This window comes from Garra rufa, chromosome 1 (genome assembly GCF_049309525.1).
Source record: "Garra rufa chromosome 1, GarRuf1.0, whole genome shotgun sequence".
Taxonomy (NCBI): Eukaryota; Metazoa; Chordata; class Actinopteri; order Cypriniformes; family Cyprinidae; genus Garra; species Garra rufa.
The window spans coordinates 90,413,670-90,432,418 of record NC_133361.1 but is presented as its reverse complement, the minus strand read 5'-3'; the positions used below and the strand labels follow the sequence as shown (position 1 = coordinate 90,432,418).

Below are 18,749 nucleotides of genomic sequence, written 5' to 3'. Positions count from 1 at the left end.
AGGTTTTTATAACATTCCTATGGCTGAAGAAGATAAAAGGTACACCGCGTTTTCAACTCCAGTAGGTCTCCATGAGTACAACAGGATGCCACAAGGGCTGTGTAACAGCCCAGCATCTTTCATGCGTATGATGTTAAGTATCTTCGGAGACCTGAATTTCAGCAGTCTGTTGTGTTACTTAGACGACCTACTGGTGTTTGCGCCTGACGAGACTGCAGCTCTGGAGCGGTTGGAGATAGTATTCCAACGATTGAGGAGCTACAATCTCAAATTAAGTCCAAAAAAGTGTCATCTGATGCAAGCGTCCGTTAAGTTCTTAGGTCACATCATTAATGGGAATGGTGTTTCCGTCGATCCTTCAAAGGTTGAAGCCATAGCCAAGCTGTCAAAAGCCGACCTCATGGAAGAGGATGGGTGCACTCCATCTGTACGGAGGATTAAGTCAGTCTTGGGAATGATCCTCTACTACCAGCACTTTATCCCTAATTGCTCTTCCATAGCCAAGCCACTATTCTCCCTAACGTCTGGACAGAAAAGGAGGACAAAGGTCAAAACTGAGGCTAAGGCAGGCACATACAGGAAGCTGAAACCAACTGACTGGACTCCCGAGTGTGATGATGCCCTTTCTAAACTGAAAGAGAGCTTGCTGCAGAGTGTGGTCCTAGTGCATCCTGATTTTTCTCTTCCATTAATTTTGTCAATTGATGCTTCGTTAGAAGGACTTGGTGCTGTGCTGTCGCAAATACCAGCAGGTGAGGAAAAAGCACGGCCTATTGCATTCGCGAGCAAGTCCTTAAGTAACTCTCAGAGAAGATATCCAGTGCACAAGCTCGAGTTTTTAGCCTTAAAGTGGAGTGTGTGTGAAAAATTCAGTCATTGGTTAAAGGGCCACACATTCACTGTATGGACAGACAATAACCCACTCACTTATATACTAACAAAGGCTAAACTCGATGCTTGTGAACAGCGATGGGTGTCTAAGCTCGCTGCCTATACCTTCGATCTTAAGCATATTGCTGGAAGTAAGAACATTGTAGCTGACGCTTTAAGCCGTGATCCTTTCGCTAAAACAGTCAGTCACAGGCTCATCACAGAACTATATGGCAGTTTACTCACTGAGGCTGAAAGTGTTGATAAAGATGGTGTTCAGGACACTTTTCGTTTGCAAGCGAACAGCCTTCATGTATTGTCTCAGTCAAGCCTGATGTCCTGTGGTCAAACAACAGTCAGAACTCTGTTAAACCTTCACAATCATTGGGAGACTGTAGCTGAGCTAAGGGCCATGCAGACAGTCCAGTCCATTCAGAATGCAGCAACCCCTGGAATTGACACATTCTCAGCAATCCCTCTCGAAGATATCCGACAGGGTCAAGAATTAGATCCAACAATCTCAAAAATAATACCCTATCTGGGTCAAAAGAAAAGACCATCAAGACGAGAGATGGCTGGAATGGATGCCAGGGCTCTAGTTCTTCTTAAGCAATGGGATCGACTGAAGGTTCAAGATGGAGTAGTCTATCGTGTCTCCAAAGATCCTTTAAGCAATCATAAGAGGTTCCAACTTGTACTTCCTTCTAGTCTCAGAGCTAAGGCTTTAACTGGTGTGCACGATCTTGCTGGACATCAGGGACAGTCCAGAACTCTCCAACTTACTCGACAACGCTTTTTCTGGCCTAGAATGGAGCGTGACATAAGAGAGTATGTCAAATGTTGTGAGAGATGTATATTGGCCAAAACACCGGAGCCATCTGCTCGAGCTCCACTTGAGAACATCAGGACTTCAGCCCCTATGGAGTTAGTGTGTTTAGATTTTTGGAGTGCTGAAGACAGCAAGCAGCGTTCTGTAGATGTGTTAGTCATAACGGATCACTTTACAAAGTTGGCCCATGCCTTCCCGTGTGTAAACCAGAAAGCAAAACAAATTGCGAAGAAGCTGTGGGATCATGTCTTCTGCATCTATGGTTTCCCAACACGGATACATACGGATCAAGGGACCAACTTTGAGAGTACACTCATCGCAGAGCTGCTCAAGCTGGCGGGTATTGGGAAGTCACACACTACCGCTTACCACCCGATGGGGAACGGTGGAACTGAGCGGTTCAATCGGACCCTGGGCAGTATGCTTCCATCTCTCTCACTCAAGGAGAAACACAAGTGGCCTGAGCAGATACAGACCCTGACATTTGCATATAACGCCACAGTACACGAGACCACTGGTTACGCCCCATTCCAGCTGATGTTTGGTCGCATTCCAAAGCTGCCTGTTGATGTCATTTTTGGGCAGGTGTTGCACGACCCGGTGATTGCTGACTATGGCAGTTATGCAAAAGCACTTATGTCTTACCTTCATGAAGCAGCACACATTGCCCAGAAGCACACTGAGAAGGAACAGAAAAAGCAGGCTAAGGGATATAATCGGAAAGTCAAGGGTACATGTTTGAACATTGGAGACAGAGTGCTTCTTGCAAACAAGAGTGAAAGAGGAAAGAGAAAACTTGCTGATAAGTGGAATCCAACTGTCTTTATTGTAAAGGATCGAAACCTTCAAACAAACATATACAAACTGATTGATGAGGACGGCAAAACAAAAGTGGTGCATCGAAATTTGATTTTGGACATTAGCTTTCTACCGATTGAACCACCCCAAGATGACGAGGACCTGCAGTCTAATGCTGAGGATATGGAGACAGGGCCTTGTATGTCTGAACTGTCTGATTCAGTTGAAGAGGGGAGTTCTGATGACGGAATAATGGCTTGGGTGCTTGATGGACAAGATGAAATTGAAAGTCAAGAAGCTGTGGGTGATGATGATTCGGAATCTGGCCATTCGATCCAAAGTCGAAGAAGCGTCTGTGGACAAGATCCCAGTGAAAATGAGGCTATTGGAGGTTATTCTGACGAAGCATCTGGCCTAGAGCCTGAATCTCCTGCTAATGACCCTAACTCACAAACAGAAACTGTGAATGACTCTCATGCAAACAGTATTCCTGACATGCAAACACACATTCCAACTGACACACAGGGTGTTAGGACCCGTGCAGGAAGGGTGGTTAAAAAAGTTAGCCGTTTGATTGAGTCCATGGCACAGAGGCCATTCTACATTCAAAAAGTGGGCCCATCTTTAGCAAAGAGATCAAGATCAATTCTTTCTTTATTTTAAATGCATATTTCATTTTACCATCACAGTACTGTGAAAGGGTATGTGCGATGTATGAATTTCATACAGTGTAACAGACCAGATTATTGTATGTTGTACAAGGCAGCATACCGTTCTGAGAATGTCTAAGACTTGATCAACCTTGGACTTTTCTTGACCTATCAAGTGGGTAACTTACAATGTTGAACTGTGAATGAGATTCATTGAAAATCTGGTTCTGTTGGATCAAATTTTGTGTTATTTTGGTCAGGATATTAGCGAAATTCAGGAGGGGTGAATGTGACGGATATTAATAAGGTTAATAGGATTTAATGTATTTCACTAATGATCCTTCCTTTCAATTTTTATGCATTTATTTTATACCAGATTGTGTACCAAAACATTATGATTTTGTTTTGTATATTATTTGTGTCCTCTTTGGAAAATTGTTTTGTATTCATTTTACGTCATGACGTCATTTCTGTTCAACCCGCGCTGCATCCTCAGAACGCGTTAAGCGCGCTGAGGAGAGGTAAGCAGTTAGCGGTGCTCCTTCAGTATAAGTTTATAAAAGTTACATGAAGTTGTATTAAGTACCTCAGATGTGAAAATATAATTGTTAAGAGTGTTATGAATGTAATTGAAAGCGTTTTATTCATGGATGGGTGAGATTGAACAGTTTTATAACCAAGTACAGTGTTTGAGTATATGTATGTGTGTCATCAGAACACAGTGATTTTAACTAAGTGATTAACTGGTGTTTAATCCGTTTAGGTGGAAAAATCACAGAACGAAACTCTAATTGTTGTACTCTCTCTATTTCTTCACCATCCAGGTATAGTTTATTGTTAATTCGATTTTCTATTTATGTTGTGCTAATTTGTTTACTGTTTAATTCATGTTTGATTAAAAATGAGCTGCAGGAGATCCATATGGTTGGATAAATGTTTGTAACAATTTATTTTGCATTGTTATGTGTAGCATGGTTACATGTATTCTATTTTTGATATCATTTGTTATTGTGATGCTTTCTGTGAACGCGTTAAGCGCGCTGAGGAGAGGTGGAAAAATCACAGAACGAAACTCTAATTGTTGTACTCTCTCTATTTCTTCACCATCCAGCAACTGCATGCTCCACATAATAAACTCTCCATCAGCAGCAGATCCAGTGGTCCGTCTCTTCTTTCGTAACACAACGCAGATCGTAACAGTGACAAAAGGAAGCCGGTTACATGAAGTTGGATTTATTTTTCAGCTGTAAATGGTCATTCCTTATGACAATTCACCATGTTATTACCATAGTGAAAGCCTAGTTGTGTTTTTGGCTGATCGATTACAACTGTATGAACACAGTCTTACTATAAATTAAAATCTGAAAGAACAAAAAAACGTTGTGCTTGTGTTCATTGTCATTTACCATGGTTTTACTATAGTGAAAGTTTAGTAATCATGTTTTCTTTTCATGCCTTGCCTATAATATCACATATTAAACACAGTTTGCCTGTAATCTTACTTATTAAACTCAATATAAACAGTCTTACTATGAATAAAATCGTGAATGAAAAAATCACCATGGTTTTACTAATGTGAAAGTGAAATGATCATGTTTGGTTTTCATGACTTGCCTAAAATCTCTCATATAAAACACCATTTGCCTGTAATTTTGCATAATAAACATGTATTCTTTTTTTTCAGTTTGATTAGGATTTAAAAAATGTTTTGTTGTAGAAATTGTCATTTCTAATTAAAATGTAATGTGATTTTGCTATGTGTGACTGCAGTAATCAAGTTTTGAGTTTGCAGATGGATTACCATTTGTATAAACACAGATAAAAGTGCTACAAATAATAATTAAAATGAAAACGCAATGTTATATAGACATAAAGGGAGGGTAACACTTTATTTAACATTGTCATTAATACACGCTATATGTAGTTACTATAGCAATAACAGTAAATTATAAATAATTGGATGCAACTAATTATAAACCAAACAAAACACTAGTCTTACCCCTATAGTAACTGCATATGGTAATTTAATATTCAAATACTTATATGCATAATTGTAGTTTAACACCTTTGAAAGTGTAACCTTATTTTGCTTTATTAGTAATAAAATAATGTTTAATTGTTGTAATGGGTGCCATGATTTAGTTAGCTTGAATAGATATGATTGTATCATTATAAATAAATTAAAAACATTTGTGTAGTTGTCCAATACTTGCAAAAATACACATTACTAACTATTATTTCCCTACTATATTTAGATGAGCACTAAGCCAAAGAGCCACAAGGCCATGGGTGATGGCGAGTGGATGGCGAGGTCAAGGACTTTTGTCAGCTCTGGGGTTTGTCCGTCTGGAGGCAACAGACCAGCACCACGGCAGCGGAAGTGGTACAACCTCTACCAGAAGGTAAAGTTACCTGTATCTCATTGTAGAATATGTATGTGTGTACATTATTTGTCAAACATTTTTACACATGACTGTGTTTAATGTTTTTGAAAGAAGTGACTTTTTAAGTCTGCATTTATTTGATCAAAAATACTGGAAAAAACAGCAAAATAACTTGTACTGCATATTTGTATTTATTTTTTTATTTTTTAAATGAAAACTGATATGTTTTGCAGAATTCATTGATGAATAAAAAGTTAAAGGAACAGCATTAATTTATCTAAAAAAAAACTTTTGAACAGTCCTGTATATCGTTAAAGAAGATTTTCTATTTGATTTCTAATGCTGTTCTTTATTGAACTTTTTATTCTTCAATGAATCCTAAAAAAAGTATCACAGATTACATTAAAAAATACATTAAGCAGCACAACTGTGACCAACATTAGCTAATTAGCTAATTAGAATGATTTCTAAAATGATAGTTAAAGGGGGGAGTCACGTGACGCGATGCGAGAGGAGGCAGCTTAATAGCGAGCTCCGCTTCAATTTGCTACAATTATCCTGTTAATTATCTTGAACCGGTGAAAATTGCGACTATTCAGACATCTAAGTGATATTTGAACGAGATTATGTCAAAAAATTTGAAGTCCACGGCCTGTGGGGATATAAAGAGGCACTTGCGTTCATACGCGACCGACGCTTCTCAGGATCAAGATGGCCGAGGCTCAAGCGACCTCGAACCCGTCACCGAGTCTCTTGATGGGAGTCATGACATCGCCAACATTTACACGATTCTCACAAAAATATCAGGTGACATGGATGGAATTGCGGAGATAAGGAAAACTACCGCGTCGGTGGAGGCTAAACTATCCGCCCTCATTACAAGGCTGGATGAGGTTGAAAAACGAGTGGAGTTTTTGGAGGGGGCCGAGAAAGAGTTAAAAGCCAATCCACCTGCTACCAAAGTCGAGCTGGACCAGTTATGGGATAAAGTGGAAGACATGGAAAATCGGAGCAGACGCAACAATATCCGTATCGTCGGAATACCTGAAGGCAAAGAAGGCCAGGATATGGTGAGATTCCTGGACGGCCTTATCCCGAATTTGATCGATCCATCGGGCCGGCAACTGGAGATAGAGCGCGCACATAGATCTCCCAGTCAACGTCCAAACTCGACAGAGAGACCCCGGCCAATATTGGCAAGATTTCTTCGCTCTGCTGACAGAGACTTCGTCTTACGTGCAGCGAGGATTAAAGGCAATTTGAGCTGGGAAAACAACAACGTCATGGTCTTCCCGGATTTTGCAAGATCTACACAGTTGAAGAGAGATCGTTTTAAGGAATGTAAAAAAATTCTTCACACGAAGAAGGTGAGCTTCGCTCTTCTTTACCCTGCTAAACTGAGAATCGAAGCAAAGGATGGTCGCAAGACTTTCTCGTGTCCGCGACAGGCTATGGCTTTCATTGAAAAAATCGAGTAAACTTTGATATTGCTTTTTCTTCGGTCTCCCGTTTGCATTGGCAAATGTGAGGGGAGCTTATTGACTTTCATCGGATGTGATTTTTATTTTTTTTTGGAGTAGCAGAAGTGTCGTGGTGCACCTCCTGAACGAGAGTCATGGACCACTGGATCAGTGTGGGAGGGACTTTAGATTATAATGTGCGCTCTGTTCAAGTTAAAGCGCACGTTTTTTTTTTTTTTTTTGTTCTATGGGTTGTTTGGGACTTTAAGGTCATATTACTGCTTAACATTGATTCAGAAAAAACGGGCTTGGCTACATTTGATTTTAGATGTGAAGAATGTCACTTTTTGATTTAGGTAAATTATCCTTCTGTACTTGGAATGTGAACGGGTTGGGGCACCCTATTAAAAGGAAGAAGGTGGTGTCTTCACTTAGGCGACATAGATTTGATATAATGTTTCTTCAAGAGACACATCTTGCTAACCAGGAAGCTGAAAAACTTGGCAGGGCAGTCGGCGGATACATGTTTTGCAGTGAAGGATCGAGCAGCAGTAGGGGAGTAATAATTTTAGTAAAAAAACACCTACAATTTAGACTTGTTAAACAAGTAAAAGATACATTAGGAAGAGTTATTATGGTCTGGGCTGAAATACAGGGTCAAAATCTGCTGTTGGCTAATGTCTATGCCCCCAATCTTGATGATCACAATTTTTTCGTAGATTTAGAATCAAAGTTGCAAGTTGCTGGAAATCATTATGAGATTGTGTTGGGTGGAGACTTTAATTTATTAATGGACCCACTTCTTGATCATAGTGGCTCAAAAGTATATACTACACCCAAGGCAAGATTAACGCTACTTAGGATGTGTCAATATTTAGGCCTCACCGACATCTGGAGACTCTTGAATCCACAAGGGAGGGATTATACCTTTTTTTCAAATGCACATCAAATTTTTTCTAGAATTGATTTTTTCCTTCTATCAAGATCACTTATCCCTTCTGTTATCACATGCAACATTGGCAATATCCTAATTTCAGACCATGCCTGGGTGTGTTTACAATTGAGACCATATATTGAAAGGAAAAAAACATTCAGATGGCGTCTTAATAAATCCCTTTTACAAAATTCAGTATTTAAACAAATGTTAAAAACAGAAATGAATTATTACATAGAAGCTAACTGGTCATCTGTATCCTCAGTGGGAGTGGCATGGGATGCTTTTAAGGCAGTTATTAGAGGACGTATAATTCAATTTGCTTGTCATTACAAAAAGCTTAAAGAAAAAGAACTTTTAGAATTGGAAAGCAATATCAAAAGGGCTGAAACAAAGATGAAACATCATATGACACCTAGTGGTCTTAGGGATTTAACGCAATTAAAATATAGATATAATACCATTTTGTCAGAGAAGATTGAATTTTTGTTATTTAGATCAAGACAGACTTATTTTGAGTCAGGAGATAAGGCAGGGAAACTCCTAGCCAATTATATTAAGCACAAGGAGTGCTCTTCCATTATTCCAGCTGTCAGATCTGATAGAGGAGATGTACTTACTGATTTACATTTACATTTACATTTATTCATTTAGCAGACGCTTTTATCCAAAGCGACTTACAATTGGGAATACAACAAATAATTCATCCTAAGGAGGCAGATCGACATAGGAAGTGCTCAAAAGTACCATATGTCAGGCGTTGTTAGATGAGTACGGGCTAGAAAGGGAAGATCAGGAAAGAGAGGAGAATTTTTTTTTTTTTTTTTTTTTTTCAGATAGTCAGATAGTGTCGAAAAAGATGGGTTTTCAGCAGTCGCTTGAAGACAGTAATGGAGTCAGCGTTTCGGATGGGGGTGGGAAGATCATTCCACCAGGCAGGGACATTGAAGGAGAATGTTTTGGAAAGTGATTTCGTGCCTCTCTGTGGTGGTACAATAAGGCGTCTTTCGCTAGAGGATCTCAGACTTCTGGAGGGAGTGTAGATGCGTAGTAGTGAATGGAGGTAGGCCGGTGATGAGCCGGTGGCTGTCCTATAGGCCAGCATCAGTGTCTTGAATTTGATGCGTGCTGTAACCGGTAGCCAGTGCAGGGATATGAAGAGAGGTGTGACATGGGCCTTCTTGGGCTCATTGAAGACGAGCCGTGCTGCTGCATTCTGAATCATTTGTAGAGGCCTGATTGTACATGCTGGAAGACCAGCTAAAAGAGCATTGCAATAGTCCAGCCTGGAAATGACCAGGGCCTGGACAAGGAGTTGTGCAGCATGCTCTGTTAGGAAGGGCCTGATCTTTCTGATGTTGTGCAACGCAAACCTGCAGGATCGAGCAGTTTTAGCTATATGTTCTTTAAAAGTCAATTGGTCATCAAAGATTACACCAAGATTTCTGGCTGAAGTCGATGGGGTAATTGTTGATGAACCTAACTGGATGGAGAAGTCATGTTGTAAAGTTGGAGTGGCGGGAAAGACAAGGAGCTCAGTTTTAGCTAGATTGAGCTGAAGATGGTGTTCCTTCATCCATGCAGAGATATCCGCCAGGCAACCAGAGATCCTTGCAGCTACTGATGGATCATCTGGTTTGAAAGAAAGATAGAGCTGTGTGTCATCAGCATAGCAATGGTAGGAGAAGCCATGTGCCTGTATGATGGGGCCCAGAGATGTAGTGTATATGGAGAAGAGGAGGGGTCCAAGAACTGATCCCTGAGGAACCCCAGTGACCAGTTGATGAGTTTTGGAAACCTCCCCTCCCCAGGCCACTCTGAAAGACCTGCCAGAGAGATAGGATTTGAACCAGCGAAGTGAAGTCCCTGTGATGCCCAACGATGAGAGGGTAGACAGGAGGATCTGGTGATTTACCGTGTCAAATGCTGCAGAAAGGTCCAGTAAGATGAGTACTGATGATTTGGAATCAGCTTTTGCAATCCGCAGGGCTTCAGTGACAGACAGTAGTGCCGTCTCAGTTGAATGGCCACTCTTGAACCCTGACTGGTTAGCATCCAATAGGTTGTTCTGTGAGAGAAATAAAGATAGCTGGTTGAAAACAGCTCGTTCCAATGTTTTTGCTATGAACGGAAGGAGAGAGACAGGTCTATAGTTGTCTATGAGTGAAGTGTTAAGTGTAGGTTTTTTGAGCAGTGGGGTTACCCGGGCCTGCTTAAATGTAGTGGGGAAAGTGCCTGTGAGAAGAGATGTGTTGATGATGTGTGTGAGCGCTGGTAGGATTGTAGGAGAGATTGCTTGGAGAAGGTGTGAGGGGATGGGGTCTAAAGGACATGTCGTCGGATGGCTGGAGAGGAGAAGTTTGGTTACTTCTGCCTCAGAAAGGGGATGGAAGGAGAAGAGGGGAGTTTCAGCCGTGGGTGTGGTCAGTTTTAGTTCCTGTATGTGTGGAGCTGAGAACTTATTACTGATAGATGTAGTTTTGTCTGTAAAAAATGTGGCAAAATCATCAGCTGTTATAGAAGTGGTGGGAGGTGGTGGAGGGGGACAGAGCAGTGAATTAAAAGTTTTGAAAAGGTTGCGTGTGTCCGGAGCATTGTTGATCTTGTTGTGGAAGTATGAAGATTTGGCAGTATGGACATGGGTAGAGAAAGATGACAGCAGAGACTGATACATACTCAAGTCAGATGGATCCTTAGATTTGTGCCATTTTCTCTCAGCTGCCCTAAGTTTGGACCGATGCTCACGAAGAACATCGGATAGCCAAGGGTTGGAAGGAGCAGCCCGTGCTGGCCTGGAGGAGAGAGGGCATATTTCATCTAGGCAAGAAGTAAGAGTGGAACATAACGTGTCGGTTGCTGCATTAGTATCCAGAGATGTGAAGTGGGTAGGAGAGGGAAGAGAGGAGGATATTGATGAAGAAAGATGGGAGGGTGAGAGAGAGCGTAGGTTTCGTCTAAAAGTAACGGGTAGGGGGGGTGGGGGTGCACAAGTAGCAAGATGTAGGTTTAGTGTAATGAAGAAATGGTCAGAGATGTGAAGGGGTTTGACCACAATGTCGTCTGAAGTACAGTTTCGTGTGTAGATGAGATCAAGTTGGTTGCCGGATTTATGAGTGTATGCAGTGGTAGTGTGTTTTAGGTCAAATGAAGCAAGAAGTGAATGGAAGTCTGCAGCATAGGGTTTGTCCAGATGTATGTTAAAATCTCCAAAGACCAGAAGTGGGCTGCCATCTTCTGGAAAAGAGGATAGCAGCCCATCCAGCTCTTCTAAGAAGATGCCAAGTTGACTAGGAGGGCGGTAAATGACCACAACATGGAGTTTGATAGGAGATGTTATAGTGATTGTGTGAGATTCAAATGAGTTATAATTGCATAGAGGAGAATGGGTTGAGTATTTCCAGTTGTTGGAAATCAGAAGTCCCGTACCCCCACCCCTTCCAGTCTGACGAGGGGTGTGAGAGAAGGAGAATTTATTAGATAGAGCAGCTGGGGTTACAGAGTCATCTGGACGTATCCAGGTCTCAGTCAAACCTAGGATGCTCAGGCCAGATTGCAAGGAAAATGCCGAAATGAAGTCGGCTTTGTTGACGGCTGATCGACAGTTCCAAAGTCCAACCGTGAAAGAGAAAGGTTCAGTGGAAGAGGTGTGTATTGGACGCAGGTTAGAGAGATTGCGTCGGCGTGTGCGTGTGATGTTAGTGCGGTGTGTAGAGAGCACCGGAATGAGTTGGAAACACATGATAGAGAAGGACAGAAAGAAGAGTGAGAAAAGGAAAGGAGTACTTAAGTGCGTTGTCGGTGTCGTTGCTCGGATAAGTCGCGCAGGAAAAGTCGCAGTCTTTACTCTTGTCGGTCTTCACGCGAGGAGGCTGAACGCTTCCGCTGACGCTTCAGCGTCAGCTGGTATGACACCGTTAAATACACAACCAAACAAAGCTTTACTGAAACAGCTAGGGACGCCTCCTGGGCTCAGTACAGCCGCAAATGTATTGCACGCACGCAAAATGTCTCTAATCGAAACTTAAATGCAACAAACTTCGCACTTCTAATTGCTCTGGAAGGGCGCGATATGAATAACCAAAGCTTGGCCGTCCGCTCAGTTTTGAATTTTAATAAGCACAATCAAAACTACTATTAAACGCAGAAACCACTAGCAAGGCAAATAACAGACCAACGAGTGCTTAATTAACAGCAGCTTAATGTAAATATAAACGAATACCCTAGTTAAATAAATATAAGAGTGCTTTTAACCACAGCGCAATGTAAACCGAAACGAATAAATGAACGAATCCAACGACAGAGTGCTTTTAACAGCAGATCAATGTAAACAGAACGAATAAATGAACGAATCCAACGACAGAGTGCTTTTAACAGCAGATCAATGTAAACAGAACGAATAAATGAACGAATCCAACGACAGAGTGCTTTTAACAGCAGATCAATGTAAACAGAACGAATAAATGAACGAATCCAACGACAGAGTGCTTTTAACAGCAGCACAAAGCAAACTGAAACGAATAAATTAATAAATTCAAACGAGTGCTTTTAACTGCAGCTCAATGTAACGTTCGCCTATTAAAATAGTATTTAAGCAGCAACTTACCCGCAGTCGTTCTTTCTCCTCTGAGGATTGGAATCACTTTCCCACAATATGGAAAGTGAGCCAGCTATTTAAGCAGTATTCTCGCTAGCCACGCCTCCTGGGCTCAGTACAGCCGCAAATGTATTGCACGCACGCAAAATGTCTCTAATCGAAACTTAAATGCAACAAACTTCGCACTTCTAATTGCTCTGGAAGGGCGCGATATGAATAACCAAAGCTTGGCCGTCCGCTCAGTTTTGAATTTTAATAAGCACAATCAAAACTACTATTAAACGCAGAAACCACTAGCAAGGCAAATAACAGACCAACGAGTGCTTAATTAACAGCAGCTTAATGTAAATATAAACGAATACCCTAGTTAAATAAATATAAGAGTGCTTTTAACCACAGCGCAATGTAAACCGAAACGAATAAATGAACGAATCCAACGACAGAGTGCTTTTAACAGCAGATCAATGTAAACAGAACGAATAAATGAACGAATCCAACGACAGAGTGCTTTTAACAGCAGATCAATGTAAACAGAACGAATAAATGAACGAATCCAACGACAGAGTGCTTTTAACAGCAGATCAATGTAAACAGAACGAATAAATGAACGAATCCAACGACAGAGTGCTTTTAACAGCAGCACAAAGCAAACTGAAACGAATAAATTAATAAATTCAAACGAGTGCTTTTAACTGCAGCTCAATGTAACGTTCGCCTATTAAAATAGTATTTAAGCAGCAGCTTACCCGCAGTCGTTCTTTCTCCTCTGAGGATTGGAATCACTTTCCCACAATATGGAAAGTGAGCCAGCTATTTAAGCAGTATTCTCGCTAGCCACGCCTCCTGGGCTCAGTACAGCCGCAAATGTATTGCACGCACGCAAAATGTCTCTAATCGAAACTTAAATGCAACAAACTTCGCACTTCTAATTGCTCTGGAAGGGCGCGATATGAATAACCAAAGCTTGGCCGTCCGCTCAGTTTTGAATTTTAATAAGCACAATCAAAACTACTATTAAACGCAGAAACCACTAGCAAGGCAAATAACAGACCAACGAGTGCTTAATTAACAGCAGCTTAATGTAAATATAAACGAATACCCTAGTTAAATAAATATAAGAGTGCTTTTAACCACAGCGCAATGTAAACCGAAACGAATAAATGAACGAATCCAACGACAGAGTGCTTTTAACAGCAGATCAATGTAAACAGAACGAATAAATGAACGAATCCAATGCTACTGATGCTACAGATATAAACAAGACATTTAAAGAATTTTACATAGACCTTTACAAATCAGCATCATCTTCTACTGAGGAGAATATTAGTACATTCCTGGAACCGCTAGACCTTCCTAGGTTATCAAGTGAGCAAAAGCAACTCCTTGATTCAGATATAACTCAGGAGGAAGTGATGGAGGTTATCAAAGCATTACCAACAGGGAAAGCTCCTGGACCCGATGGTTTTGTTGCGGAGTTTTTTAAAGATTATGTCACAGAACTTGCTCCATTAATGTTAGAAGTCTATAAGGAGGCACTTTGGAGGGATGAACTACCACCAACAATGTCACAAGCTCTCATCAGTCTTATACTTAAAAAGGATAAAGATGCAAGTGACTGTAAAAGCTACCGTCCAATATCTTTGATCCAATTAGATACAAAAATTTTGTCAAAGATTCTCGCTAATCGCTTAAACAAAGTTATACCATCACTTATACATGTGGATCAAGTAGGCTTCATTAATGGTCGAAGTTCTTCTGATAATATCCGACGGTTCATTGACATTTGGTGGTCAGTAATGGAGGAGCAGACCCCAATTGCAGCCATCTCATTAGACGCCGAGAAGGCTTTTGACATGGTGGAGTGGAAGTACCTTTTTAAAATTCTTGAAGTTTATGGTTTTGGTAATACTTTTATTAGATGGATTAAGTTACTATATAAACAACCCCTAGCGGCGGTGCAAACAAATGGTTTAATATCTGAGTATTTTGCTCTGGGCAGAGGAACCCGACAAGGCTGCCCTCTTTCCCCATTATTGTTTTGCCTAGCTTTGGAACCATTAGCTGCTTCAATAAGAAAAGACAATGATTTTCCTGGAGTTGTAACTGGGGGAGAAGTGCATAAGCTTATGCTTTATGCTGATGACATTTTATTATTTGTTTCTGATCCTAGCAGATCTATACCCTGCCTCCTTAGAACAATCAATGCTTTCTCTAAGTTTTCAGGTTATAGGGTGAATTGGTCTAAAACAGAAGCTCTTGCACTAACTGCATTTTGCCCTTCAGCAGCTTTTCATCCTGGTAATTTTCAATGGCCTAAGTTAGGTATAAGATATTTAGGCATTTTATTTCCCCCTGATTTGAAGGATTTAGTGAGAGTTAACTTTGACCCCTTAATTAAAAAAATTTCCTGTGATATGGAGAGGTGGGCTCCACTTCCCTTGTCGATGGCTGGGAAAGTCAATGTAATTAAAATGAGTTGTACACCCAAACTTAATTATTTACTACAGTCTCTTCCAATACAAATACCACTTTCCTATTTTAAACAGTTTGATAGAATTTGCAAGAATTTTATTTGGAATGGTAAGCGACCTCGACTGCATTCTAATAAGTTACAGAGACCTGTAGAGAAAGGTGGTCTAGGTCTGCCTAATGTATTGTATTATTATTATGCTTTTAGTCTTAGACACCTGGCTCATTGGTCACTTCCCCCAGAGCGAGCTCCCCCTTGGTACAAGATTGAGCAGTCTGCCTTGCCTTCAATCTCACTAGTACAGAGCCTGTCCACTAAATTGGTTGGAAAGGTGAAAAATCATCCAATTATTTCACATTTAAAGGCGATATGGTTTAAGATTTCGCGTCTGTGTAGCTTTGATCCCTACTTAGATGTTAGCTCAAGCATATGGTTCAATCCTAAATTGTGTATTAATAAAGCTCCCTTTTATTGGAAAGAATGGGCAAAGAAGGGTATTGTTAAACTAGGAGACTTTTATGAAAATGGTAGTTTGAAATCATTTGAACATTTACAACAGCAGTACGATATACCTAGATCCCAGTTTTTCCGATATTTACAGGTAAGACACTTACTCGGTAGAACTTTTGGTTCTATTACACAGCTTCCTGGGTCAGCAGATGCTCCCTGTACAATATTTTCAATATATGGAAAGGGTCATGAAGCATCCAAGTACTACTCCTGGTTGATGCAAAGTCTCGGTGATGGAACTTCACAAGCTCTTAAGAAAATATGGGAGAGAGATTTGAATCTGACATTTGATGACGAAGAGTGGAATGGAATTTTAAAGAATGTTAAAACAGCATCTAGGGATGCTAAAATACGCCTTATACAGTTTAAGATTATACACCGTTTTTACTGGACTCCTTTCAGACTGTTTAAGCTCGGGTTAAAAGATACACCTTACTGTTGGAAATGTAAGATCGAGAATGGTGATTTAGTTCATGCTCTATGGTCTTGTACAAAAATTCAGGATTTCTGGAAAAGAGTTCATGAACACATTTGCTTGGTTTTGGATTTTCATATTTCACTATGTCCTAGACTGTTTATATTAGGTGGTTGGACAGACAACGAAATAAAAGATAAAAACACAAAATCCTGGGTCCAAACCAGCTTGCTGATTGGCAGACAAATAATTCTTAGGAGCTGGAAATCAGAAGATGCCCCTTCCCTTCAGGAATGGGCAATAGAACTTGCTAGAGTGGCCGCATTTGAAAAAATGTCTTATAAGCAAATGGACAAGTTAAACCTATACTATAAAAAATGGTCCAAGTACGTAACCTATTTGGAAATGGAACAGTATTAACTGTGTGATATATATTCTGAATGTGACAGTGTAAATGTGATAAATTCAGTGATTGACTGAATTTACCTATCCACCTTTTCTTATTGTATTTTATTTTATTTTTCTCTTCAGGATATAAGGATGGAGGTTTAATGGTATTTAATGATAGCCAAGCCGGGACCTTAAAGCCATAGTTGGGGATTAGTTTGGGTTGGGTTTTGTTTACAGGGTAAAATGTTGATTCTTTACAAAATTGTATTCTGTATTCCATTCTGAGATTTGCCTGAGAATCAATAAAATTGTTAATCAGTAAAATGATAGTTAAATATTCAGCGTTGATGACAGAAATAATTTAAATTTAAAGTTTATGGAACTATACATTTAAACTGTAATGACATTTTACAATATTACTGATGTTTTCTTTATTTTTATCAAATAAATGCAGGATCGATGAGCATAAGGCACTTCTTTCAAAAAACATTAAAAATAGTGATGTGTCCAAACTTTTGACTGATCCTGTATTTGTGTTTCCTTTTATTAAATTTTGTTTTGGTTTTTTATAGGAGAACTGCTTGGTGTTGACTACTTCCTGAGTCAGACTGGACAGCCCCTGGTAGTGGACCCTGACTCAGAAGAGACAGAGAACATGCTGGAGGATGTGGATGAAGGCGAGGATGAAGAAGACGAGGGCTTTGAGGAGGACCAAACACTTGACATTACTGTGTCAAGTCTTACCGATGACCCAAGCTTCTCTCTGTCCTCCACCCAGCCTGTGCCTTCCTTTACTCAGCCTGATGCCTCCTTCACGCCAGGTGCCTCAGCATCTCCTGACGAGTCTGTGGTATGTAAATATCTTGTTGTATGCATGTATGTAATTGTGTTTCATGTAATATTGTTAAATTTCTAGGAAAATATATATGTATATGTTTGTTTATTTTGTTCCACTTCACTGTACTCATAATGTTGTTCATTTCTGTTTTTTTTTTTCTTTATATTTTTTCTCCCAGGCTTTGGATAGTGCTGGTGTGCTGGACAAAGTGGACAGCCTTGTGGAGTATCTTGTGGAGCTCAGGAATCAGCCATCTCTGGGTCTCACCAACCAGCAGGTCAGTTTCTCTGCTTTTTCTTCTTGACCTGTCATATGTTAACACTACACAGAAAGTAGAAAGTAGACACTGAAGCAGAGTTAAAGTTAATGAGATAATTAGTGATTAATGAAGTGATGATTGATCATTATTGAAGACACCTGATGTTAACAAGCACAATCGCCAAAGGAGAAAATCAAATTTTTTAAGAAACCATTACAGTGGTCAGTGTTTGCATTAGTTGGGCTCTTGAACTTAACATTTGTAAAATCTGATCTTATTTGGCTGCTGTAGCAGTGTTATAACAGCCAGATAAAAGGCACTCAGGTTTTCAAGAATTCTTTGTGAAGTATTAGACTATGGTTTTTATCACTGGTTACATAGACTCTATGAATGAGAATCACATCTTTAATCAGACAGATATGTAAATAAAAAGTATTTTGATCAAAGTCTATACAGATAAAAGACGAATATACCACTTAAGACACACAGACATGAAGAATCAGTGTGAGAACCACAACAACGGTGACCATCAAAAAGCGTGCTGTAGCCAATCAGAACTCATCCATGACTCCCATCATGCATTGCGGTATGGATAAATTATGAGAGTTCAGAGTTGATCTGTTTATCTGAACACGTCATTTGTCACCGTTCCTGAGATTCATACGCTGGTTCTTGATGTCTGTGTGTGTCTAAACAAACAAATTTTGACTTATGAGAAATTCTTCCAGAATATATTTTAAAGAAAGATGGAGAGGTTTGTTTGTTGTGGACTCATGAGACTAAATATATGCAACAGTTATTAGACTGAGCTCTTTTAGAAGCTTATCTATGAGTTACAGTTCCTTTAACGGAAAATAACTCAGAGATTTGACTCTAAATTGAGTTCAATGACTCAGGTCAAGCAATCATTACACTAAAACATAACCATCACCCCCTCCCTGATGACTTGGCTTGTCTGGTTGTTTTCCCCCAAATAAAGCAGCCCAGCAAGATCTAATGTTAACGACATAAGGGTCAAGAGCCCAACTAATGCAAACACTGACCACTATAATGGTTGCTTAAAAAATGTGATTTTCTCCTTTGGCAATTCTGCTTGTTAACATCAGGTGTCTTCAGTAATGATCAATCATCACTTCGTTAATCACTAATTATCTCATTAACTTTAACTCTGCTTCAGTGTCAATTTAACTCTCTGATTTTAACACTTGACACTTTTGAGAGTGGACACATATAAACTCCCTGGAGAGTTAATTTAACTCTGGCCTTTTTGCTGTGTACCACTTGTTTTGTTTTCTCATTTGCCATGTATTATATGCTCTCTCTGGTTAGGTGAGCAATATAGTTGGCA

At 40.0% G+C, this 18,749-nt stretch overlaps 1 protein-coding gene across 1 annotated transcript; it reads right to left on the bottom strand.

The window, feature by feature from the left end:
* Positions 1 to 8,757: 8,757 nt before the first annotated feature.
* LOC141321880 (uncharacterized) lies at positions 8,758 to 11,664 on the bottom strand. The gene has a single exon (XM_073833398.1). It carries the CDS (start codon positions 11,662 to 11,664, stop codon positions 8,758 to 8,760), a length of 2,907 nt encoding a protein of 968 aa, XP_073689499.1.
* Positions 11,665 to 18,749: the final 7,085 nt, after the last annotated feature.